The 26,622-nt window shown below is 29.4% G+C and overlaps 1 protein-coding gene and 1 long non-coding RNA gene across 2 annotated transcripts; one reads left to right on the top strand and one right to left on the bottom strand.

The window, feature by feature from the left end:
* Positions 1-4,070: 4,070 nt before the first annotated feature.
* Positions 4,071-6,099, top strand: LOC136986195 (uncharacterized). Its single transcript, XM_067283678.1, has 6 exons — positions 4,071-4,179; positions 4,285-4,340; positions 4,415-4,516; positions 4,695-4,778; positions 5,672-5,707; positions 5,949-6,099. The coding sequence occupies exons 1-6, from the start codon at positions 4,071-4,073 to the stop codon at positions 5,991-5,993; spliced, it is 432 nt and encodes a 143-aa protein (XP_067139779.1). The 3' UTR covers positions 5,994-6,099.
* Positions 6,100-14,133: 8,034 nt separating this feature from the next.
* LOC136986223 (uncharacterized) lies at positions 14,134-20,273 on the bottom strand. Its single transcript, XR_010882444.1, has 3 exons — positions 20,190-20,273; positions 14,512-14,547; positions 14,134-14,270 (listed from the first exon to the last, which is right to left on the bottom strand). It is a non-coding gene; the product is annotated as an uncharacterized lncRNA (long non-coding RNA).
* Between the last annotated feature and the right edge of the window lie 6,349 nt (positions 20,274-26,622).

The raw sequence follows: 26,622 nt of genomic DNA, 5'->3' as shown, positions 1-26,622 counted from the left end.
TCCTGAAGAAGGTCGTTAAATACGACCGAAAACGTTAGTTAGTATCTAATAAACACGGCTGCATATTTATAAGGTGTTCTGAGTTTGTTGTTTTGATAAGTTATGCAGTCTACGATGAGTTAATTATACTCCTTTTTGAATAAAGTTTTAAATGAATTTTTAAGGTTATTAACTTCGTTTTATAATGCACGACATGACTCCTATTACTTATTTCTGATAGATATAAAGTAATAAATATCGATTGGTGTTGTTTCCAGAATTCCAAGCGTATTCAATACCGATAAATATTTTCCTGGAGGAAAATTTAAAATTTGAATCAATATTCAAGCAGTGGTCTGAAGATTTGCAAAATTGATAAAGAGTTTATAAAAATGTTATTTTAATACCTTCCAGTTATTATCAAATTACAATATTCGATATCATTTTTTGTTACTTTTACAGTACTTAAAGGAAAACAGGAGAAAAACCGAATGTTCTTCCATTTCTTATATTCGAACAAAACGAAATAGTCTTATTTATTTAAACAGATTATGTAAGAGTAAATTTATTCTACCTCTTCAGACCATTATAGTTAAATAGCTTTTTATCTAATCATTAAATTAGCCTTGTTATAGCCCGATAAATAATCGCGCAGTACGTTTAGCAATCTACTTTTATAAATCAACTTTGCAAAGATTGACATTATGAAAATTTGGTAATTTCGTTTAATTCATACGTCGTTATTTTGATTTTAAGTTTTTTTTATTTAAGTTATAATATTTTTTATTAAAATACATCAAATCACCATATCACCTAATGTTTGCTGAGCAAAAATTTATGTATTATAATAACGTTTTCAACCTCTTTAGTATAGGTCATCCTTAGGTTTTATTGTATTCTAAAGCCTGCGGCAGTAGGTTGCTGAGAAAGCAGTCGATAATTGCTTTTATTAAATGTTCAAACTATTGATAAAAGTTTTTCCTGTAATATTTCTGGTAATTTTCAAATTTGAAATCACAAAATATTAATTAATATTCACTAGAAGTAGTTAAATACCCCTGGGTAATGTTACTATTTGAGCAAATAAAACACCAAGTAACAGGTTTACAAAAATAAACTTTTAATGCAATAAACTCATAAATTAAACCGATACTTGTCTGCTATCTTTTCTCGTGTCGCGTGGCGCATCGCATTGCAATTTCACGTAGTGCCGGCGCATGCAAACGATATACTGTATTTGCTTCAAAATATCGTTTGTGTGCATTGGTACGTAAGCGTCGCACTCTGTCGCATCATATACTAAACGACGTAGACGAATTTGATGGCATGAAATAATTAAATATTGCACAAATCGAAGATATAATTAAGTTATATTTCGGTGGCGGAACTACAATGGTGTAAATTGGTTACGCCGAGTCAGGATTCACAGTTTCCAGGAGTCTGAATGTGTGAAGCAAAAACCTACGACCCATGATCAAAAACAATTGTTGTTTTGATCATGGGTCGTAGAATTATCCGTGATCCATCCCTGAAACACGTGATCTATCCTATGATTAAAAACAGAAGTATCCTTTATCCATAATCAAAACAACTATTGTGATCATGGATTACGGATAATGCTGTTTTTAGTCGTGGGCTTCAGGGCTTTTTGGAGCTGCAGGTCCCATCCTTTACGGCGGGGTAGGAGGAAGGACATTATAGTTTCGAACCACGGTCCGACTGAAGTCGTTCCGCCTCTGATTAATTTGTTTCAATAACATTAAAGGATATATTTTACAATAATATAGTCAGAATTACTATATTGTAAGAAACCAAACATGTAATGTAGTAGGGCTATGAACAAATATTTGAATTAGTCTTCGATTTAAATATTTGTGTTGATTTATCATTTTGCAGAGAATGGATTATTTATTCAATATTTGGAATTTGCTTACGTCTGAAATTTACCTTCGTATTCTGTACGAATATAATATATTATATTCTGTAAACTTTAGCAAAAAAAGATCATATATTGAAATTATATTTAGAGGTAAAAATTCTAAAGTGGGGGTAACAAAAGAACAGAACAGATATAGATGCGAAGTGGTGTATGAACAATTGCATGAAAGATTTATTTTGTAACTGCATGCTAACTAAATTTGTTATGTTGGATTAAGGAATTAATGTCCTTTAATTTAAGTTGAAATTATTATGTTTTGATATCAGACAAGTATTAAGCTTTAAAATAATATATGTATAAGCAATAATAAATATAAATATTTAAAAGAAATAAAAAATAAGTATATTTCTGAAAATTTTTAAAAAGTTAAAATATGAAATACAGTATCCGAGCTAAAATAATCAATCGGCATCGATTCAGAGGTAACGAATTACGACTTGAAACAGTTAATAAAAAGATGTTTATTTTACATTTTTCTTATTCCATTGAATAATTTATATTTATATTTAAAATTTAAGAGTTTGTCATACTTTTAATATTGTAGTAAATAAAAGTATTTGAATGACTGTTTAATTAATATAAAAATAAACCTACAAAATTTTGTAAAATTGGCAAATTTTGTGTTTTCATTTTTGTAATTGAATATTATTTCCGAAATAATATTTCGTATGTAATGTGGCGTGACTTGCAGGAAGGTAATAGACTAGATAAATGTCTACAGCAAATATTATAAATCGTAAACGTCACACAACTAAAATAAAAGGGTTAAAAAATATAAACTGCTTATATATATATAATTATATATATTTATTTATTTAGCTTAATTACAGTTGGAAAAGTTTAAGTAAGACAAAAAGATTTTCACTCCCGTGTAACAATAAACCCCGTGACAATAAAATAAACGACAAATAAAGAAGGCTAAAAATGCATTTAAAAAACGCGAAAAGTAACCAAAAAAAACCTGTCTAAATGAAAAAAATTCTTCGAAACAGAATGATTTTTAAATATTAAATTTTACTTTAAGCTGGAAACCTATCAAACGCAGAACCGGAAGATGATTTTGGTTACAAAGAACTAAACTTAACCTGGATAAAAAGGAAAATTAAATTTTACTTGTGGACAAATCACGCCTCAGGTATAATGGTCTTCGTACATTAAAAAAATAAAAATAATAATTATTTTTTAGCCATTTGAAATCCTGGATAGTTGTTATGATTCAGTTAATCCAGATGAAAAACGTATGACAAACTGAATTCAGAAAATAATTTAAAATTTTGTCATCGAAACCAAGTAACTAAGAAGGGAACACAAGTTCTTTGTTAGGCTACAATTTGAAAAACTGTAGATCTATAAATTCCCACTGTCGTCCGTCTGTCTGTTGTCTGCCCTTTCTTAATCTGGAGAACGGAGTTAGATACATGACAGACGAGATTAAGTGTAGAAAGAGTAGGAACAGGAGGCCCCTATTAACTATATAAAAACTTCCCGGTGCATGGTGAAAGTCACATTATTTCAATTCAAATCTTTCCCTGAAAGCAGTTAATAGATGACTGGCAGGACTCTATCGTTAAAGGAAAAGTATGATGTACAGGGGCAAGCCACTACTAATTTGAGATAACGAGTATATATTTAAATTAAATAAATAAAAAATATAATTAAAAATTGCAGCCAGTTATTATGACGACGCCACAATAAATAATTGCTTGTTAATATTAGTCTAATAGATCAGAGGGTGGATCGAATAGTTTGAAGAATCGATTCGCAAATAAAACGAAATTATTAACCATAAAAATTCATTTAAAACTTTATTGAAAATAAATATTTAAAAAACCATTCACTGCTGATAAACAATAATTTTGAACAATATCTTAAAATCATATAATATAAATTTTAACGAATATAAAAAATAAGAAAATAATATTTTTTTTTCTGTTTAATTTGTTTTTCTGTTTAATTATTCATCTCATAGGCTTACCAATAATAGAAATTATATTTACATCAGATAATAAAGATATCATTAATAATGAATATTTTCATCTAATTAACCTACTTTCTGTTATATATAGGCTAAATAAGGAAAGACAATATTAAGAAATCAAATTTCTAGTGTAAACGTATAGTCTTTCGTAGAGTAGAGAACTTTCATATTAAAATGAATTATTTGGCCATTGTATTAAATATATTTCTTGTATTCTGGTTAGAATTATATTGTGTCTCAGGTTTTAAAGACTGCTCGCCTTATTATGTAGATCGTTATTGTGGTAAGTTAATTATTTTTATGCGTTAAAATTCATTATAAAAAAGATATATATATATATATATATATAAACTAGCCTATAAAGTTAATATACCATAATTAATTTTAGCATTAATGGACAAACAATCTGCAGTGGAATGTGCAAGAAAAATTAATATTTCCAGAGTAAATAGATATGATTTTTTAATTTAGTTTTAAAGCTAATATACATTAAAAAAATAAAAATAATTATTTTTTAGCCATTTGAAATCCTGGATAGTTGTTATGATTCAGTTAATCCAGATGGAAAACGTTTGACAGTGGATGAGAAATTAGAAAAATTGTGCAATCTTGATCACGATGTAAGTAATTTTACATATGGAATAATATCTATAACAAATTAGTGCAATATAACGGAAAGTAAAACAATTATATATATATAATACACTAATTTACAATTGTTATATTTATTGCTTTTCTTTCAGTTTATTTTTTTCATTTATTTTTGTATTTAATAAAATAAAAAACGCAATATTGCAGGTATATAATGCTTTGAAACAATGTCACCAAACGGCAGTGTATATTGATTTGAAACAAACTAAAACAGTATATAAAGTATTAGAGGTAGAAAAGTCTATTAACATCTCTGAGGATATAATCACGCCCCCTTATCTAATTATTAATGTTATATATAATTACATTATTATTACGTATTTTTAGTATTTATAATATACCGCATTGTTTCAACTCGAATCTGGAGTAAACTAAAGATATTTTGTTATTTATATGTTCATGATTCATTGTTTTTTAAAATTTATTTTAAAAACAATGAATCATGAACATATAAATAAGAAAATTATTATTATTTTCGATTTTTGCTACGTTGGTAAAAGTAATTATTTTGAAAATAGAACTCTATGTAAAAACATTTTATATAATAATATTTCTATACATAAATTTATGAACATTTTGATCAACATAAATTTTACATGGGAGAAAAAGCAAAACTTTTCGAGATTTCTCAATTTTTCTTTATATAAGTTTCTTAAATATATTGCAATTTTTCCACATATTGTTCATATGATAATATTATAATGTAAACGTGAAATGAATAAGAACTTAATTATCTTCAAATCTCCTGTTTCTAGTTGCAATTATCAGTTTTGTTTATATCATTAATATTCATATCATTTCGTTAGATAAAATTACTGGTTTGATTTGATTAAATCAAATAAATTTAATTCAATAAATTAAATTAATTTGATTGAAAAGAAATTTTCCAATATTTCAATCTGTAGCTTATGATAACTTAATACAATTGTTTGAGGATTGTTTAACAAATATTACACACAAAAAAAAAACTTAAAAATATAATAATATAAGTGTTATATCCTTATTTAACTTGATAAAACGAATTATTTCATCAAATATATAAATTATAGTTTACATATTCTGAATTGTGTTTAAATTTTTAATGTTTTATATAAATTTATGAAATGAATTTATTTTCTTTTTAGTTTTGTATTTCTCGTTCTGAAATCAAAGAAGGAAAGGTAATTTAATTTACTTGAATTAATACATTTATAATTAAGATTTTCGGATAATTTATTATATTAATGAAAGAACTTACAAAATACATTTATGACGATTAAATTTATTTTAATTTGGCACTTTATTTAATTTTAAAATCTGTAAGTTTTGTTGTTTTCATCATGTCTGTTAAATTTAAAAGTATAAGAATATTAAAATTAATTTTGTCATATAATTCTAACTAAATGCGATTTTCTTTTTAAGTACTGTGGCCTTGGAAATTTTTTTCATCACCACCATCATCACTAGCCAACACTTAAATGAATATTTTATAAATATATGAAGATTTTTAAACTAAATAAACAAAAATATATGTTTAAATGACTAATTTTATCTTTGCCATGTTCAGTTATAAACCAAGAAAATTTTGATTTTATATCTGTATATTAAAAAAGTGATTATATTCTATAAATAAATGTTTATAATTAAAAATCTTGATTTGGATTCAATATACTGTATATACAATTATTGAATTTTATTTCCGTTACGAAATTTGTTTTTATAAATTAAATCGGTAATAATTAATAACATACTATGATTCCAAAAAAAATCATATAATTTACAATATATATAATAAGGAGGAGCCAAACATTGTTACGAAAGGAGCTAATATCACGTAACAGAAATACACGAGTGCTGCATCTTTTATTAGAAAAGTATTTTATATTATATATACTTAAAATACTGTAATTATTGCTGTTCTTTAGCAGATATAATTATTTTATAGTAAATATTACTGTTAACTTTACTGGTACTTTATGAACGGCTAGGCAAACATTTGTGAACTCTTGCACGTTAGATTTCAGTGTCCGTTCCAAGTAAAGTTAGTCAGTGTATACTGTATATCACACAATACAATAGCAATATTACAAAGATATTGCATCTGTGTAAGTAGTATATATAATACCAAGTTTATAAAATGAAATTGTATAATATATAAGAGATGCAGTAAGGATATAGAATAGCTGCAATTTGGGTACTGTGGCTGTTCCTAAAGTTCCTTAAAAATGTCCTAAAGTAAATAAATTGCAATTTGACGACTCACTTACGGCATCAGAGGAGAATGGGAGTAGCCAGCGACTTCATATAAACAGAAAAAACCATTTAGGATTAACGTGAGCATCAAAATTAAGGCGACATCGAACGTCAACGAGTACTGCCACCAATCATTTTTAATTTTAACAATTAAAAATGGATGATTCGTTATTCCTGTTGTCGATGTTAAAGTCGCCTAATTTTGCTCGTGTGCATCCGCCTAAAGTTGACTCTACGTGTCGGAAACAACCGTTAACCTACCGGGTACTTTACTCGGATTCGCGTTAGCGTGCCAGGCCTGGACTTTAAGCGTGCACCGAATTAAATAAAGACAATATTTGTCAATAGAAAAAAACCAAGGATTTAATTAGTCGTTTAGCAATAACTATGTACAATATTTAGTAAAAAAAAAAAAAAAAAAAAAAAAAAAAAAAAAAAATCAAACAATAATTTATTCTAAGAAATTCAATACCCGACAATTCTCGATTCAAATCTATGTCTAACTTAACTCTATTCCCCTTGGGAATCCGACAAAACCAAAAAGCTTAACTTATAACAATAATTCTTATAGAGATCCTAATCGTCACCTCAATAGACTCGGAACCTATTTCCTCAACTCTCAAGACTTTCTCAGACTGTCGATCCAAATTCGAATCACTTCAAATCACCTTGGAACTATTCGAGATCCTATCGGACACCTCTCTATTACTGCTGCGAAGCTCACCAAGCTCGTTGCTATCAGAATTCACCTCTCCGTCTTCACTTGAGACTCGGGATTTATAGTGTGAGGTGACGTCACAATTCTGAATGCGGTCACTCCCCTCATTTACATACTTAAATGCTAACAATAACGTGTTTCATCGTCTGGCAGCCCTTTTTCCGACAGTTTACTCACTAACCTTTTACATTATTTGTTTTTACAATTCTTTCCGGGACGTTTTTATTACTTAAGGTTTAGCGAGTTTTATTTCGTGCTTGTGGGTTCTCCCCCCCTCTTCTTGGTGCGGACCTATTCTTTGCCGCTCGGGGAGCGCAAATGTGCGTGAGTCTTATGGCGCTTTTCTTTCGTCGGTGAGTTGGGTTTTATTTCTTCTCTTTTTAAATACTTAAGGTGAATGGTGAGGAAACCTTCGTCCTAACAAAATATAAGCCCCAAACAAAAATAGAATAATAAGCAAAATAAAAGTAAAATAAAAATAACGCTCGGACTTGGTTCCTTACACCGTTGTCGATGTTAAACGTCGTCTTAATTTTGTCTCCCGTGTGCATCCGCCTAAAGTTGACTAACTTTCAAACATCTTTTAATTGTAGGCTGTAAAATTCGGCGTATTGTATTTGCAATAAATGTATACACGAAGGCCTCACGCTTATATAGAGTTATTGCCCTAAAATAAATTGGACTTTGACGGGAGAAAACTTTAGATTTGTTTTTAACGATTTGACCATTGCCATTTTATTTTTATATCTTATTGCCATGAAAATTAGCGCACCAAGGATCTACAAAATTGTAGGGAAATGTTGCTCAAGTCGTACCCCATGAAGGAAATCAAGTATAAATTGTAGGATCTGTTAAATAAACAAAAATTATTTGTTTTATTAAAAGCTTTTGTGAACATTGTTGTTATTTATTATGATAAAGTTCGAAACATCTCTACATTTTTATATGAAATTAACGAAGATAATTAAACCAAAATCGGTACGACTAAGTAAACTAGTTTCCGCCTACAGCTTGAGTTGTATTTACGAATAAAATTAAACAAAAACAACTAAAGCCTGTATTTCTTAAGTAATGTGTTTAAATAAAAATATTTTTATCATGTCACCGTCATATGTTCACTTATTACACACATCACAAACGTATTTGTTCCTTCTTTGTGAACTCCAGCACATAGATCATGCGCTCATGTCTTACCTTTTAATCACTGAATCGTTTATTTGGGTTTTGAACTTCCAACATGGCTCCATGTAACCTGTTACTATTACATTAAATATTGCAGGTTTGTTTTTTCCCTTTGCAAAAATTTTTAATGTAAATAAATATTAAGCTAATTGTTAAATATAACGAGTTTTTTGTTGTAGCTGTACTTGTGGCTGGAGAGGGTCCACTGAGGACCGAAATGCTTTCCACTAATAAAAGTCTTCATTTCTCGATGTAATCTCGATTGCTTGACTCCATTGCAGTTTGATAAGCCTCATATCTCTGCCAACCGGTTAATTGAGATAATTATTTAATTAACTTTTTAGATGGAAGAAGCTCACAACTATAAAGTATATTACTTTAAACCACTTTGAAGACAAAACTATTAGAAGATAAACGTGCCTACAAACTTTTATCGATCTATCTCGACAGGGACAACTACGAACGGAATTTCAAAAATAGTTTAAATTTTCGCCGCTAGGTTTTAAAAGGCGTCACTGTTGCAGCAGATAACTTAATTTGCGGATAGTTATCTAGATTTTTTACACCTTTCACAGAGTAATGAAATTTTTTCTTTTGGTAATTCGTAACCCGTAGCCGAAAACGGAAAACCAAAATGGCGCCAAAAAATACGTGGTAATGAGTAAGCTATTTATTATTTATTCCGATTAATAATAAAACGCATCGTAAGATGGCGCCAGCAAGATGACATGAGATATAAAAGTAACGACAAGCTTTTCCGTCACCTTTGCCGACAATTGCTATCTATAATTGGTCTAGAAAGTGTCACGTGATAACAAGGTATTATTTTCTGGTCAAATGCTAGACAAAGATCATTGTTGATTGTATTTAGATTTAACGTCATTTCGTGCATTATTTAAGCATGCCGTCTTGTAGCTCGTTTACACGTATTATAAAGTGCATCAGGTACGGTAAAATTATTTGGAATTCTGTTGGAAGAACGAAAGGAGAAAAATATGAATTCAAAAAAGAAGAGAGAAATTCAATCGAGATAAAAATTTATACAACAAAGCCATTGTAGATTATGTGATTATAGGTTCAAAGTCGCGCGTTATAGCTTCATGGGGCCCAGGCAAATTTAAATTAAAGGGCTCCGTGTATAGTGTTGACTTCAGTCAGTTTTATTCGGGAGAAATTTTTGGGGAAAAATATTTTCTTATAAAAGATTGTTTTCAGGTCCCCTGTAAGTGGGAGTCCAGGTAATTGCTCTTTTTGCACATATAGTAACGCGCCAGTAAACAGGTTTAGACAATTTTAATATAATATACCTAATTACTTAAATTAACAAGCAGCATAAGAAATTTATATTTAATAACGAACAATTATTTATTGTGACGTCGTCACAATTCCGGGCTGTAATTTTTAATCATATTTTTAATTTATTTGATTTAAAATGTATGTTTTTGATCTCAAATTAGTAATGTCTTGCCCCTGTACATCATACTTTTCCTGTTAGCAACAGAGTCGTGCCAGGCATCCATCTAACTTCTTTTAAAGAAAACTTTTCCAATTGAAATAACGTGATTTCTGGTGCAAATTGGAAGTTCGTTTATAGTTAATCGGGAGTTCATACCCCTAAGCTTTCCACATCTGGTCTCGGCATTTATCTATCTAACTCCGTTTTTAAGATTAAGGAAGGATAGTGACAGACAACGGACGCCAGTGGAAATTTATCGATCTATAATTTTTTTTCAAATTGCAGCCCAATAATTAAAAAATCCAGCAATTAGTTGCATAACTTTCCCGGCTGCTATGAGTTTTTATTTTAAAAAAGAAATTTTATATTAGTAAGGAAAATAAATAAAATTGTGTGTAGCTCAATCAGTTATCAGATTTTTTTTAATAAAAACTTTTTATATTTTTAATTACTATAAAGAGGCAAAAACCTTAATTTTGATGGTAGGGATGGGTTTTATGAAAAACTATAAATGTTAGTAACGAATAAAATCTTCATTAAATCCTACCCGTCTCGAGATATGACATACGACTCCCCTCTATCTCCCCACTTCCTGGATCTTAAACCACCAAAATTTAATAGTGTCAATGCCTCTCATACAAGCCAAATTATGAGTAGCTAGCTATTTTTACAGCTGTTCCTTTGTAGAACTAATTTATTGTTTAATCGGAAATGATGCATTCTGTATTTTTGAAAAACAACGTGGTCTGAATGTAGTTTTCGTAGGCCTAAATTCTTACCTAATTGCTCAGGTGTGATTAGGTGTGGGAGGATTATTTAATTTATCACAAAATTCTCTATAAGACTAATTGTATATAAATTGACCTTTTTACCAACTCAGTATTTTTTCATCGCAATCCGCCATAATATTTAAACAAAACATTTTCTATTGGCTGTTATTCGTCGTCCTAAATGAGCAGTTGCTAGGCAGGGTTATCGTTTCGAACGTTTTACCTTCAGATTTAGAGGTTTTACCGTTAACTTTAGAAGTTATTTTCTTGTCTAAAGGTGAATTTAGAGATGAGTCATGTTTAGGGATATTCTTAGAGGTTTGTTTCTGAAGGTAATTTTTGCTGTATGTAAAACTCTGGCGTAATTTTACTTTATTGCCATTGGTTAAAATGAAAAAAGGGAGTAGGTTGTAATCAGGAATGCCAGATTTGGAGTTTTTTTTTCCAAATTTAGAGAATTTATACATAAGTTAAGGAAGAAAAGGATCTATTTTGAAAGTTATTATAAATTGAAATTAAGAATATTATTACGAATTTAGTCTCTGTAATCCAAAAAATTTTGGTAGACTAATCTCACAGCAATATGGTTGGCAAATTGATTTTATTAGAACTACATCATATGCATTTTGGGTTGGTCTAATTTGTTCCAATCCCCCTTCAGTGCTAGAACGAATAAACAAAAAAATTTTTTTAAAACATCAATGTATGATAATAACTAGTTTGAAAAAGGGGGACTTACAATATACGTTAATGTAAATTACATTATATTTAGATGGGTGGGAAGGCAAACCTTCCTCACCTTGATTGGTATCCTAAAATTACAATTTTTGTATATATCATAAATATATGACCAGAAAATGGTACCTTGTTATCACGTGACACTTTCTAGACCAATTATAGATAGCAATTGTCGGCAAAGGTGACGGAAAAGCTTGTCGTTACTTTTATATCTCATGTCATCTTGCTGGCGCCATCTTACGATGCGTTTTATTATTAATCGGAATAAATAATAAATAGCTTACTCATTACCACGTATTTTTTGGCGCCATTTTGGTTTTCCGTTTTCGGCTACGGGTTACGAATTACCAAAAGAAAAAATTTCATTACTCTGTGAAAGGTGTAAAAAATCTAGATAACTATCCGCAAATTAAGTTATCTGCTGCAACAGTGACGCCTTTTAAAACCTAGCGGCGAAAATTTAAACTATTTTTGAAATTCCGTTCGTAGTTGTCCCTGTCGAGATAGATCGATAAAAGTTTGTAGGCACGTTTATCTTCTAATAGTTTTGTCTTCAAAGTGGTTTAAAGTAATATACTTTATAGTTGTGAGCTTCTTCCATCTAAAAAGTTAATTAAATAATTATCTCAATTAACCGGTTGGCAGAGATATGAGGCTTATCAAACTGCAATGGAGTCAAGCAATCGAGATTACATCGAGAAATGAAGACTTTTATTAGTGGAAAGCATTTCGGTCCTCAGTGGACCCTCTCCAGCCACAAGTACAGCTACAACAAAAAACTCGTTATATTTAACAATTAGCTTAATATTTATTTACATTAAAAATTTTTGCAAAGGGAAAAAACAAACCTGCAATATTTAATGTAATAGTAACAGGTTACATGGAGCCATGTTGGAAGTTCAAAAGCCAAATAAACGATTCAGTGATTAAAAGGTAAGACATGAGCGCATGATCTATGTGCTGGAGTTCACAAAGAAGGAACAAATACGTTTGTGATGTGTGTAATAAGTGAACATATGACGGTGACATGATAAAAATATTTTTATTTAAACACATTACTTAAGAAATACAGGCTTTAGTTGTTTTTGTTTAATTTTATTCGTAAATACAACTCAAGCTGTAGGCGGAAACTAGTTTACTTAGTCGTACCGATTTTGGTTTAATTATCTTCGTTAATTTCATATAAAAATGTAGAGATGTTTCGAACGTTATCATAATAAATAACAACAATGTTCACAAAAGCTTTTAATAAAACAAATAATTTTTGTTTATTTAACAGATCCTACAATTTATACTTGATTTCCTTCATGGGGTACGACTTGAGCAACATTTCCCTACAATTTTGTAGATCCTTGGTGCGCTAATTTTCATGGCAATAAGATATAAAAATAAAATGGCAATGGTCAAATCGTTAAAAACAAATCTAAAGTTTTCTCCCGTCAAAGTCCAATTTATTTTAGGGCAATAACTCTATATAAGCGTGAGGCCTTCGTGTATATATTTATTGCAAATACAATACGTTGAATTTTACAGCCTACAATTAAAAGATGTTTGAAAGTTAGTCAACTTTAGGCGGATGCACACGGGAGGCAAAATTAAGGCGACGTTTAACATCGACAACAGGAATAACGAATCATCCATTTTTAATTGTTAAAATTAAAAATGATTGGTGGCAGTACTCGTTGACGTTCGATGTCGCCTTAATTTTGATGCTCACGTTAATCCTAAATGGTTTTTTCTGTTTATATGAAGTCGCTGGCTACTCCCATTCTCCTCTGATGCTGTAAGTGAGTCGTCAAATTGCAATTTATTTACTTTAGGACATTTTTAAGGAACTTTAGGAACAGCCACAGTACCCAAATTGCAGCTATTCTATATCCTTACTGCATCTCTTATATATTATACAATTTCATTTTATAAACTTGGTATTATATATACTACTTACACAGATGCAATATCTTTGTAATATTGCTATTGTATTGTGTGATATACAGTATACACTGACTAACTTTACTTGGAACGGACACTGAAATCTAACGTGCAAGAGTTCACAAATGTTTGCCTAGCCGTTCATAAAGTACCAGTAAAGTTAACAGTAATATTTACTATAAAATAATTATATCTGCTAAAGAACAGCAATAATTACAGTATTTTAAGTATATATAATATAAAATACTTTTCTAATAAAAGATGCAGCACTCGTGTATTTCTGTTACGTGATATTAGCTCCTTTCGTAACAATGTTTGGCACCTCCTTATTATATATATTGTAAATTATATGATTTTTTTGGAATCATAGTATGTTATTAATTATTACCGATTTAATTTATAAAAACAAATTTCGTAACGGAAATAAAATTCAATAATTGTATATACAGTATATTGAATCCAAATCAAGATTTTTAATTATAAACATTTATTTATAGAATATAATCACTTTTTTAATATACAGATATAAAATCAAAATTTTCTTGGTTTATAACTGAACATGGCAAAGATAAAATTAGTCATTTAAACATATATTTTTGTTTATTTAGTTTAAAAATCTTCATATATTTATAAAATATTCATTTAAGTGTTGGCTAGTGATGATGGTGGTGATGAAAAAAATTTCCAAGGCCACAGTACTTAAAAAGAAAATCGCATTTAGTTAGAATTATATGACAAAATTAATTTTAATATTCTTATACTTTTAAATTTAACAGACATGATGAAAACAACAAAACTTACAGATTTTAAAATTAAATAAAGTGCCAAATTAAAATAAATTTAATCGTCATAAATGTATTTTGTAAGTTCTTTCATTAATATAATAAATTATCCGAAAATCTTAATTATAAATGTATTAATTCAAGTAAATTAAATTACCTTTCCTTCTTTGATTTCAGAACGAGAAATACAAAACTAAAAAGAAAATAAATTCATTTCATAAATTTATATAAAACATTAAAAATTTAAACACAATTCAGAATATGTAAACTATAATTTATATATTTGATGAAATAATTCGTTTTATCAAGTTAAATAAGGATATAACACTTATATTATTATATTTTTAAGTTTTTTTTTTGTGTGTAATATTTGTTAAACAATCCTCAAACAATTGTATTAAGTTATCATAAGCTACAGATTGAAATATTGGAAAATTTCTTTTCAATCAAATTAATTTAATTTATTGAATTAAATTTATTTGATTTAATCAAATCAAACCAGTAATTTTATCTAACGAAATGATATGAATATTAATGATATAAACAAAACTGATAATTGCAACTAGAAACAGGAGATTTGAAGATAATTAAGTTCTTATTCATTTCACGTTTACATTATAATATTATCATATGAACAATATGTGGAAAAATTGCAATATATTTAAGAAACTTATATAAAGAAAAATTGAGAAATCTCGAAAAGTTTTGCTTTTTCTCCCATGTAAAATTTATGTTGATCAAAATGTTCATAAATTTATGTATAGAAATATTATTATATAAAATGTTTTTACATAGAGTTCTATTTTCAAAATAATTACTTTTACCAACGTAGCAAAAATCGAAAATAATAATAATTTTCTTATTTATATGTTCATGATTCATTGTTTTTAAAATAAATTTTAAAAAACAATGAATCATGAACATATAAATAACAAAATATCTTTAGTTTACTCCAGATTCGAGTTGAAACAATGCGGTATATTATAAATACTAAAAATACGTAATAATAATGTAATTATATATAACATTAATAATTAGATAAGGGGGCGTGATTTTCCTGCGGAGGTGTTGGTGACTTTTCTGCTGAGCTCTTATGGCGACGTTAGACATGGAAGTTTTACAGTACAATATGAAGTGTAGAACTGAAATGAGAAGTTAAATGTTTCACTAACTCGAATACTAATTATTTTTTGCTAATGTTTGCTGGTATAGAGTTAAATCCCGGTCCTCTTCCTCGATTTCCTCCGTTACCAAGTCAAGAAGTTACGCAAAAAAGGGGACGAGGAAGACCACGTAAAGAGCAGACAACGGATACCGAAGAAAATATTCAGACAACCGAAATGTCAGAAAAGGAATACTTGATTGAGGAACATTCCAAGAATACTGCTGATATCTCGAGGTATGCTACGATCAAAGACTTTTTTGAACCGGCAGAAGATCTTCTAGTACCAAGCACTACTGAACCTGAATATTCACTAAAATCAGTCTACGAATTGATCCAAGATAAATTTGATCGTCTGAACCTCGAAATCCGTTCCATGAGAGCCGAAATCAACAATATGAACGAAGAAAATTTAAAGCTCAAGGAAGAAATGAAAGAGATGTGCCAAAAAATACGTACATTAGAAGAAAGAACTGATTCGCATAGCAAGCTAAAAGGTATGGTGGATTTTGAAATTGATAAAATGTTAAACGAGACGACTAAGAAGAATTAGTAGTATTTAATTTTCTATTCAAAACCTCGGAATATGTAGAAGAGTTGAAGAAATTTATAAAAGAAAACTTAGAACTTAACTGTATAGAAATTGAGGGTCTTATTCAACTAGGAAATAGAAAACATAACCAAGTAATTAAGGTTATGACCGAATCGGTTAAAGATAGAAACCTAATTCTTAGTAAATTCTGGACAACAAGGTCTAAAATGACGGACGAAAAGAAAAAAATAATAATATCAACTGACTTATGTTTGAGATCGAGGATCAGGAGAAAATTATTACTAAAAAAGATTAAACTAGAGAAATCGGATGATAACAGGATAAAAATAAGAGATGACTATTTTTTAAAAGAAAATACAATGTATACATATGATTTGAACGCTAAAGAAATAATTCAGGTGAATCATTTTTTAGAGACAAATATAATATAAGATTAGTAAAAACAAAAGTTAACTTTAATATAACACAGAAAAAACGGAGAATGGAGAATAATATAGAAAATAACAATAGAAAAATGAATGGAGATGAATTGATAGACAAAGACAGTGAACTGGGTGAGAAAAAAGTAGGAAGTACAACAAGAGAAAAAAAATAATGTGATGATGAGTTTTTGGAATATTCAAGGGTTAAGAGGGAAGTTATTCAAAACCACGATAAGAAAATTTATAGACGCAAATGAAATAATTGGATTTTTAGAAACCTGGATTTTAAAATTTAGTGATATGGAAATAAAGTATCTAGAACAAGATAATAGCGTAATAATTAGCAATGTTCAACGCAAAAAGAGGTTTGGTCGCCCATCGGGTGGAATTCTGTTACTAATTAAGAAAAGATTAGGTGAAATCTTTCTCCAATACACATCGGACTATGTCATTGCTGTTATAATAAAATTAGAGAATGAAATCAAAATGAGATGGACTTACACATATTTGGGAGTGGTAGGAATATATATACCACCCTCTATTGAGAAGAAACCAATTCTAACTGAAGTACAAAAAGTTTTGGATAGATGGTCGATTCTGACACAACTATGGATATTAGGAGGTGATCTAAACGCACGTATTGGCGAAGTCACTGATACCATATTTTTTCAGACGTTCGAAAATATAGCCAACAAGAGAATATCCAAAGATAAAATGTTAAACACAGAGAGGAAAATACTTCTAGATTTTGTTCATAATAACCAATTAGTAATTCTGAACGGTAGGATGAGGGGAGATACCCCTGCAGAAATTACTTTTGTTTCCCCAAATGGGAAATCAATAGTGGATTACTTTATATGTTCAGAAGAAATGATAAAGTGCTGTAATTCTATGAATGTTCTGGAGGATGACCTTGCAGATCATTTTCCTATACAGTTGGAATTAGTAAAATATCAAAAAACAAGAAATAAGACAAATAATTGTGAACAGCGTCACTCTATTAATTTGGAATTAAGACCATCCTATAATAAACGGAAATTGTCAAAAGATTTTGAGCATATGACTGGGGTGATGTTAACCTTGGAAAAAGAAAATGATCCAATAGAAAATTATCTGAGTCTTACAACTAAACTAGAAGAATACAGGTATAAGAATTGTGTGGTGCGGTATGAAAGAACATTCAAATGCGAATGGTATAACGATACATGTTATAGCTACAAAATTAAAAAACAAAAGAGTTTACAGGCCTTCAGAAGAACAAATACCAGCAAAGCACTAATGAAGTATCTAAAGTATAAGAAAATGTATAATAATTTAATCAAAGCCAGAAAGAAACTATATTTTTCAAACATCAGTAAGAAACTATCAGAAGCTAAAGACTCGAGAGTTTTCTGGAGGATAATCAACGGTTTTCGTAAAAAAAGTCAGGTTTGGACTTACAGACTAGAATAGGATATAATATTTGGCTTAAATATTACAATAAATTTTCAGAAAATTACCGGAAAAATGTTTGTAAAAAATATATGGAAACTAAGACAAGGCCAGAAATTAATCAAGACGAGATAATTAAGACGGAAGAACTTCAGAATTGTATTAAAAAACTTAAAGAGAAATCAACACCGGGACCGGACGCAATACCTAATACACTGATCAAAATGCTGCCACTAGAAATCATTCGATGTTTAACCAGACAATTCAATCAATTCTACACTTATAGTATAATACCGGCCAATTGGAACGAAATTATTTTTACCATGATATTTAAACAAGGGAACAGACAGGACCCAACCAACTGTAGACCAATAGCTTTTTTGTCTTGTCTACGGAAAGTATTTACTGCAGTATTAGCTGGTAAATTCAATCACTGGACAGCTGTTAATAAATATAGAAATGATACGCAATTCGCGTTTGTAGAAGGGGGTGGTACCCAGACAGCCCTCTTTGTGTTGTTGTCACTAATCCAAATACAGTTGCTTAAGAAAAGACATAAAGTGTTCGCTCTGTTTTTGGATCTTGAAAAAGCATACGATATGATTAGCATTACAGACCTACAGTGTAAAATGAAGAGATTTGAGGCAAATGAACTACTGATAAAAATGATAGGGCTGCTGTTTGGAAAATATAAGACAATCATTAAACAGGATACAAATATATGGACACCGTTTATTACCTACAGAGGACTATTACAAGGGGATCCGTTGTCCCCATATCTTTTCAACTTTTATTTATTTGATCTAAATAATTGCTTTAAAAGAGACGAAGATGGAATTCAAATCGAAAATCAGACTATACATACTATATCATATGTTGATGACATTGTGCTGGTAGCTCCCATTGCAGCTGCACTCCGTACAAAGATTCAAGAAATTTGTGAATACTTGGAAAAGTTAAGAGTTAAAATAAATCCAAAAAAATCAACAATAATGATATTCAGAAATGGTAGTAACGTATCCAAAAAGCACATGTCCTTTTTTATTAATAAAGAAGAAGTGAAAATAGTCAAGGAAATTAAATTTTTAGGGATAACGTTTACACCTAACCTCTCGTTTGAGAAACATTATAAAAATTCACTAAACAAAGCAAAAATTGTAATAAGTAATTTAATTGGTTTATTCTGCAAGGCTAAACTAAAGAACTTAGGAACACATTTTCAACTTTTCAATTCGCTAGTGATGAATTCAATGGGCTATGCGGCCTCAATTTGGAGTATGGATAAATTTAATGACTTTGAAAAAATACAGAATATATTTATTCGCAAGATATTCCAGTTAGAATATAATATCCCGGGCAGTGCTTTAAGACTAGAAACAAATAGATTCAGATTAAATACTATACTAATAAAAAGATGTTTAATGTTTCTACAAAAAATTATTAAGGCAGAAGACATAACAACAAAATTACTGTTTTTACTATACCACAAATCAAGGGAAACGGATTTAAGACGAAGCTGGATAATGCAGCTATCGAAGATAGTAAATAAACATGGCTTTTCTATTAAACTGTTTTTGGATCGTACATATAATATGGAGTAGTATAGTAAAGAAATAATATACAGAGCTATGGAGCACTTCATTGTCCAAGGCATTGAAGATATACGAAAACGGGAAAACACAAGCTGGTATACAACAATTTTAAAATACCCAGTGAATAATAACTATATATTGACAAACCTAGCTTTTAACATCAAAAAGTTTTTTATACAGATTAGGCTAAATAAATATGGAATAATTATAAATGACAAATATATAGACTACACTCAATCTAAATGTCCAAATTGTACCAAAAATTTATCTAAATTTCATAATATATGCGAATGCTGTAACGAAAAGGATAAACTACAAAGGCTCCAAATTGGGCCATTGGCTAACTGTACTAACGAGAAGGAAAAGTATAAGATGTTTGATAGGGCTAATACTAACATGATTTATATGTTATATAACTACGTTAAACAATCTACTAAATGATAATTGTGACAAAATATTAATGAAATTCTATAGATCAGTAAATAGAAAATATCAATGTTGTTGAGATGTTGTTGAGATATCAATCTTATAAACACAATCTTTCTATTATATGAGTATAAATATGCGTTTAAATAAAACGCCCTTGTAACAGGCGAAAGCCTTTTACGCCAAATAAAGATTATTATTATTATTATTAGATAATACCCAGAATATATTAAATTTAAAGATTTTTACCTCTAATACTTTATATACTGTTTTAGTTTGTTTCAAATCAATATACACTGCCGTTTGGTGACATTGTTTCAAAGCATTATATACCTGCAATATTGCGTTTTTTTTATTTTATTAAATACAAAAATAAATGAAAAAAATAAACTGAAATAAAAGCAATAAATATAACAATTGTAAATTAATATATTATATATATAAAATTGTTTTACTTTCCGTTATATTGCACTAATTTGTTATAGATATTATTCCATAAGTAAAATTACTTACATCGTGATCAAGATTACACAATCTTTCAATTTTCTCTTCCAGTTTCAAGTGTTTTCCATCTGAATTAACTGAATCAAAACAATTTTCATAAACGTCAAACGGCTGAAAATAATTAATTTTTTTATTTTTTTAATGCATATTAGCTTCAAAACTAAATTAAAAAATCATATCTATTTACTCTGGAAATATTAATTTTTCTTGCACATTCCACTGCGGATTCTTTGTCCATTAATGCTAAAATTAATTATGGTATATTAACTTTATATATATATATTAACAAGACTATTCTATAATCTTTCTTATAATGAATTTTAACGCATAAAAATAATTAACTTACCACAATAACGATCTAAATAATAAGGCGAACAGTCTTTAGAACCTGAGACACAATATAATTCTAACCAGAATACAAGAAATACATTTAATACAATGGCCAAATAATTCATTTTAATATGAAAGTTCTCTACTCTACGAAAGACTATACGTTTACACTAGAAATTTGATTTCTTAATATTGTCTTTCCTTATTTAGCCTATATATAACAGAAAGTAGGTTAATTAGATGAAAATATTCATTATTAATGATATCTTTATTATCTGATGTAAATATAATTTCTATTATTGGTAAGCCTATGAGATAAATAATGTTATAGAAATTAAACAGAAAAAAGATATAATTTTCCTAATTTTTATATTCGTTAAAATTTATATTATATGATTTTAAGATATTGTTCAAAATTATTGTTTATTAACAGTGAATGGTTTTTTAAATATTTATTTTCAATAAAGTTTTAAATGAATTTTTTAGGTTATTAATTTCGTTTTATTCATAAGTATCTTACAAAGTAATGAATATCGATTCTTCAAACAATTTGATCCACTCTCTGAAAATTCTATTAGACTAATATCAACACGCAATTATTTATTGTGGCATCGTCGTAATAACGGGCTGCAATTTTTAATTTATTTAATTTAAAATATATATTCGCCACCTCAAATTAGTAGCGGTTTGTCCCTGTAGGTCATACTTTTTTAACGATATAGTCGTGCCGGTCATCTATTAACTGCTTTCATGGGAAAGTTTTGAATTGAAATAACGTGACTTCCAGTTTGCATCGGCAAGTTCGTACACAGTTAATAGGGGTCTCCTGTTCCTACTCTTTCCACATTTAATCTCGTCTTTCATGTATCTAACTCTATTCTCGAGATTATGGAAGGACAGACGACAGACACACAGACGGACGACAGTGGGAATTTATAGATCTACAGTTCTTCAAATTGCAGCCTAACAAAGAACTTGTCAGTTACTTGGTTTCAATAAGAAAATTTTAAATTATTTTCCGAATTCAGTTTGTCATACTCTACAGACCATTATACCTGAGCGAGATTTTACTTATTTGTCTACAAGTAAAATTTAATATTTAAAAAAATCATTCTGTTTCGAAGAATTTTTTTCATTTAGACAGGTTTCTATTTTATTCAGGTACCGTTTCAAATTGTTTTACTGTATTATTATTATGGTAAATAATAATATACACTATATATATCTGTGAAAGTTCGAACCCACCGGAACTTAACCGGTAGTGATATATCCTTTTCCGCGCGTGTAGAAGGAAAAGGGATATGAATCAAAGGGAAGAAAAATTGCATCAGAAGGAACAACCGGCAAAAATCGCGGGTTGGTGACACTGGACACGTGACCGGGACGATAAAAGGGCGACGAGGGAAGAAAGAGGGGTCGGGTGCGTAGTGTCGATTAGACAGAGCGTGAGCGTCCCGAGTTCCGACGGAACCCGCCCGAACGAAAGGCATACCTTGCCGATGATACCTTGACCTAGAGGAAGGACCGACCCGGATCATGAGGTATGACCCCATTTCCTGTGAACTCTCCCTCCGCGAATCCGAACTCAGGCGACAGACGCTCGCCGTTTTTGTAATTGTCATGTTAGCTTTAATAAATCATTGTTATTGTTATTATCCGTTGTAATGTCCTTTATTCGAATGTCGTCACCGCCGCTCTACCGTCGAACCCATTCACTTCCTCCACTCGCGTAACGCATAAAAACGCGTAACTCATCCGAACCGCCATCTTGACGTGGGCAGGTCTCACGGACCTGTTAGCCGACAAAAAGGAGGAACGAGACACCGGCTGCCTCCCGGCACCCACATATCTATATATATATATAAGCAGTTTATATCTTTTAACCCTTTTTTTTTAGTTGTGACGTTTAGGATTTATAATATTTGCTGTAGATGTTTATCATGTCTATCACCTTCCTGCAAGTCACGCCACATTACATACGGAATAATTCAATTTCAAAAATGAAAACACAAAATTTGCCAATTTTACAAAATTTTGTAGGTTTATTTTTATATTAATTAAACAGTCATTCAAATACTTTATTTACTACAATATTAAAAGTATGACAAATATTTACATTTAAAATTTAATAGTAAATTATTCAATGGAATAAGAAAAATGTAAAATCAACATCTTTTTATTAACTGTTTCAAGTCGTAATTCGTTACCTCTGAATCGATGCCGATTGATTATTTTAGCTCGGATACTGTATTTCATATTTTAACTTTTTAAAAATTTTCAGAAATATACTTATTTTTTATTTCTTTTAAATATTTATATTTATTATTGCTTATAAATATATTATTTTAAAGCTTAATACTTGTCTGATATCAAAACATAATAATTTCAACTTAAATTAAAGGACATTAATTCCTTAATCCAACATAACAAATTTAGTTAGCATGCAGTTACAAAATAAATCTTTCATGCAATTGTTCATACACCACATCGCATCTATATCTGTTCTTTTGTTACCCCCACTTTAGAGTTTTTACCTCTAAATATAATTTCAATATATGATCTTTTTTTGCTAAAGTTTACAGAATACAATATATTATATTCCTACAGAATACGAAGGTGAATTTCAGACGTAAGCAAATTCCAAATATTGAATAAATAATCCATTCTCTGCAAAATGATAAATCAACACAAATATTTAAATCGAAGACTAATTCAAATATTTGTTCATAGCCCTACTACATTACATGTTTGGTTTCTTACAATATAGTAATTCTGACTATATTATTTTAAAATATATCCTTTAATGTTATTGAAACAAATTAATCAGAGGCGGAACGACTTCAGTCGGACCGTGGTTCGAAACTATAATGTCCTTCCTCCTACCCCGCCGTAAAGGATGGGACCTGCAGCTCCAAAAAGCCCTGAAGCCCACGACTAAAAACAGCATTATCCGTAATCCATGATCACAATAGTTGTTTTGATTATGGATAAAGGATACTTCTGTTTTTAATCATAGGATAGATCACGTGTTTCAGGGATGGATCACGGATAATTCTACGACCCATGATCAAAACAACAATTGTTTTTGATCATGGGTCGTAGGTTTTTGCTTCACACATTCAGACTCCTGGAAACTGTGAATCCTGACTCGGCGTAACCAATTTACACTATTGTAGTTCCGCCACCGAAATATAACTTAATTATATCTTCGATTTGTGCGATATTTAATTATTTCATGCCATCAAATTCGTCTACGTCGTTTAGTATATGATGCGACAGAGTGCGACGCTTACGTACCAATGCACACAAACGATATTTTGAAGCAAATACAGTATATCGTTTGCATGCGCCGGCACTACGTGAAATTGCAATGCGATGCGCCACGCGACACGAGAAAAGATAGCAGACAAGTATCGGTTTAATTTATGAGTTTATTGCATTAAAAGTTTATTTTTGTAAACCTGTTACTTGGTGTTTTATTTGCTCAAATAGTAACATTGCCCAGGGGTATTTAACTACTTCTAGTGAATATTAATTAATATTTTGTGATTTCAAATTTGAAAATTACCAGAAATATTACAGGAAAAACTTTTATCAATAGTTTGAACATTTAATAAAAGCAATTATCGACTGCTTTCTCAGCAACCTACTGCCGCAGGCTTTAGAATACAATAAAACCTAAGGATGACCTATACTAAAGAGGTTGAAAACGTTATTATAATACATAAATTTTTGCTCAGCAAACATTAGGTGGTTTGGTGATTTGATATATTTTAATAAAAAATATTATAACTTATATAAAAAAACTTAAAATCAAAATAACGACGTATGAATTAAACGAAATTACCAAATTTTCATAATGTCAATCTTTGCAAAGTTGATTTATAAAAGTAGATTGCTAAACGTACTGCGCGATTATTTATCGGGCTATAACAAGGCTAATTTAATGATTAGATAAAAAGCTATTTAACTATAATGGTCTGAAGAGGTAGAATAAATTTACTCTTACATAATCTGTTTAAATAAATAAGACTATTTCGTTTTGTTCGAATATAAGAAATGGAAGAACATTCGGTTTTTCTCCTGTTTTCCTTTAAGTACTGTAAAAGTAACAAAAAATGATATCGAATATTGTAATTTGATAATAACTGGAAGGTATTAAAATAACATTTTTATAAACTCTTTATCAATTTTGCAAATCTTAATATTGATTCCAATTATAAATTTTCCTCCAGGAAAATATTTGTCGGTATTGAATACGTTTGGAATTCTGCAAACAACACCAATCGATATTTATTACTTTATACCTATCAGAAATAAGTAATAGGAACCATGTCATGCATTATAATACGAAGTTAATAACCTTAAAAATTCATTTAAAATTTTATTCAAAAAGGAGTGTAATTGTTAAAAAAAATTATTCGTTATTAATAAGCAATAATTTTGAATACTATCTTAAAATTATGAAAATACAAATGTTAACAAATATAAAAAAAATTTTTTCTCTTTAATTTTCATTAACATTATTTAACGTATAGAGCAACCAATAAAAAATTATATTTACATTAGTTAACAAAAATATAATTATTAATGAATATTTTCATTTAATTAACCTACTTTCTCTTATATATAAATAAGGAAAGAGAATATTAAGAAATCAAATTTCTAGTGTAAACGTATAAAGTAGTTCTTCGAAGACTAGAGAAATTTTATATTGAAATGAATTATTTGGCCATTATATTAAATATATTTCTTGTATGCTGGTTAGAATTATATGGTGTCTCAGATTCTAAAGACTGCTCGCCTTATTATGTAGATCGGTTTTGTGGTAAGTTAAATATCTTCACGCGTTAAAATTCATTATAGGAAAGATTACCAAATATATTACGTTTCTGGTATATAATGCTTTGAAACAATGTTACAAAATAGCAGCATGCACAGACTAAATTAAAACAGTATATAAAGTTCCTGAGATAAAAACTTCAAAATATTGAATGTATTATGTAAATGTTTTAATTATGTAAACAAATTTTGTAGTAATAGTCTAATATAAACAACGTAATATATATAAATATATATGTTATTTTAATTTGAAATTTGTAGATTTGATTTTTTTATTTATATGTCCAGTATTCTTTAATTTCTTTTACTTTTCCGGCTCTGTTATATAAAACAGAGGGAAAGAATGGCGATTAGTTAAAAAATTACCCTTCCTATGATTTTTAAATTTTTCCACTCATGGGTCTTTGAAAAGTCGAGAAATGCAAAAAATGGGAGGGCGGTGTTTTTTTCATTGGTGTGTGTTTGACAGAATTTTGTTCACACTGTTTGAAGCTTAATAACTCCTATACTATTTGTCGAAAATTTCTGAAATTTTGCAGAAAAGTTTGTGTATTGTGGGCATTGATGCTATTAATGTTATGCTTAAGTGCTTATTAATGTTTAGTAATTAAAGGTCTACTAGATGGAGAGAAAAAAAGGTTCGTGTGTCATATCTCCAGCAGAATCAAGCTAAATGACGATTTTACTCGTTATTAGCATTTAAAATTTTAACACGTCTCTATTTTCAAAATTAAGGTTTTTGCCACAATGAAATATTTTTAAATAGAATATCATAACAGATTGAATTGCATACACGGTTTTAAATGTTGCCGGAGAAGTTAAGTTACTCTTTGTTGGATTTTTACTAGCTTTGATGACCTATACGAAACATATACCAGCCTTGAGAAACCGCCCGAAGGCGAGCGTTTGCCTAAAGAAACAAAAGACTTTTAACCAAAATTGTAGCTAAGACGTTAAAAATGTATAAATAATAACGCACCTCCTCGCGAACCGACTTTCTCTTGAG

Source organism: Centruroides vittatus, unplaced genomic scaffold (genome assembly GCF_030686945.1).
Source record: "Centruroides vittatus isolate TY-2023 unplaced genomic scaffold, ASM3068694v2 scaffold_1015, whole genome shotgun sequence".
NCBI classification, from domain to species: domain Eukaryota; kingdom Metazoa; phylum Arthropoda; class Arachnida; order Scorpiones; family Buthidae; genus Centruroides; species Centruroides vittatus.
This window is presented reverse-complemented; position numbering and strand designations above follow the sequence as displayed.

Coding starts and splice junctions, on each gene's coding strand:
- LOC136986195 (XM_067283678.1), top strand. CDS start 4,071: ATGAATTATTTGGCCATTGTATTAAATATATTTCTTGTATTCTGGTTA. Junction 4,180..4,284: donor TTATGTAGATCGTTATTGTG/GTAAGTTAATTA, acceptor AATTAATTTTAG/CATTAATGGACAAACAATCT. Junction 4,341..4,414: donor GAAAAATTAATATTTCCAGA/GTAAATAGATAT, acceptor ATTATTTTTTAG/CCATTTGAAATCCTGGATAG.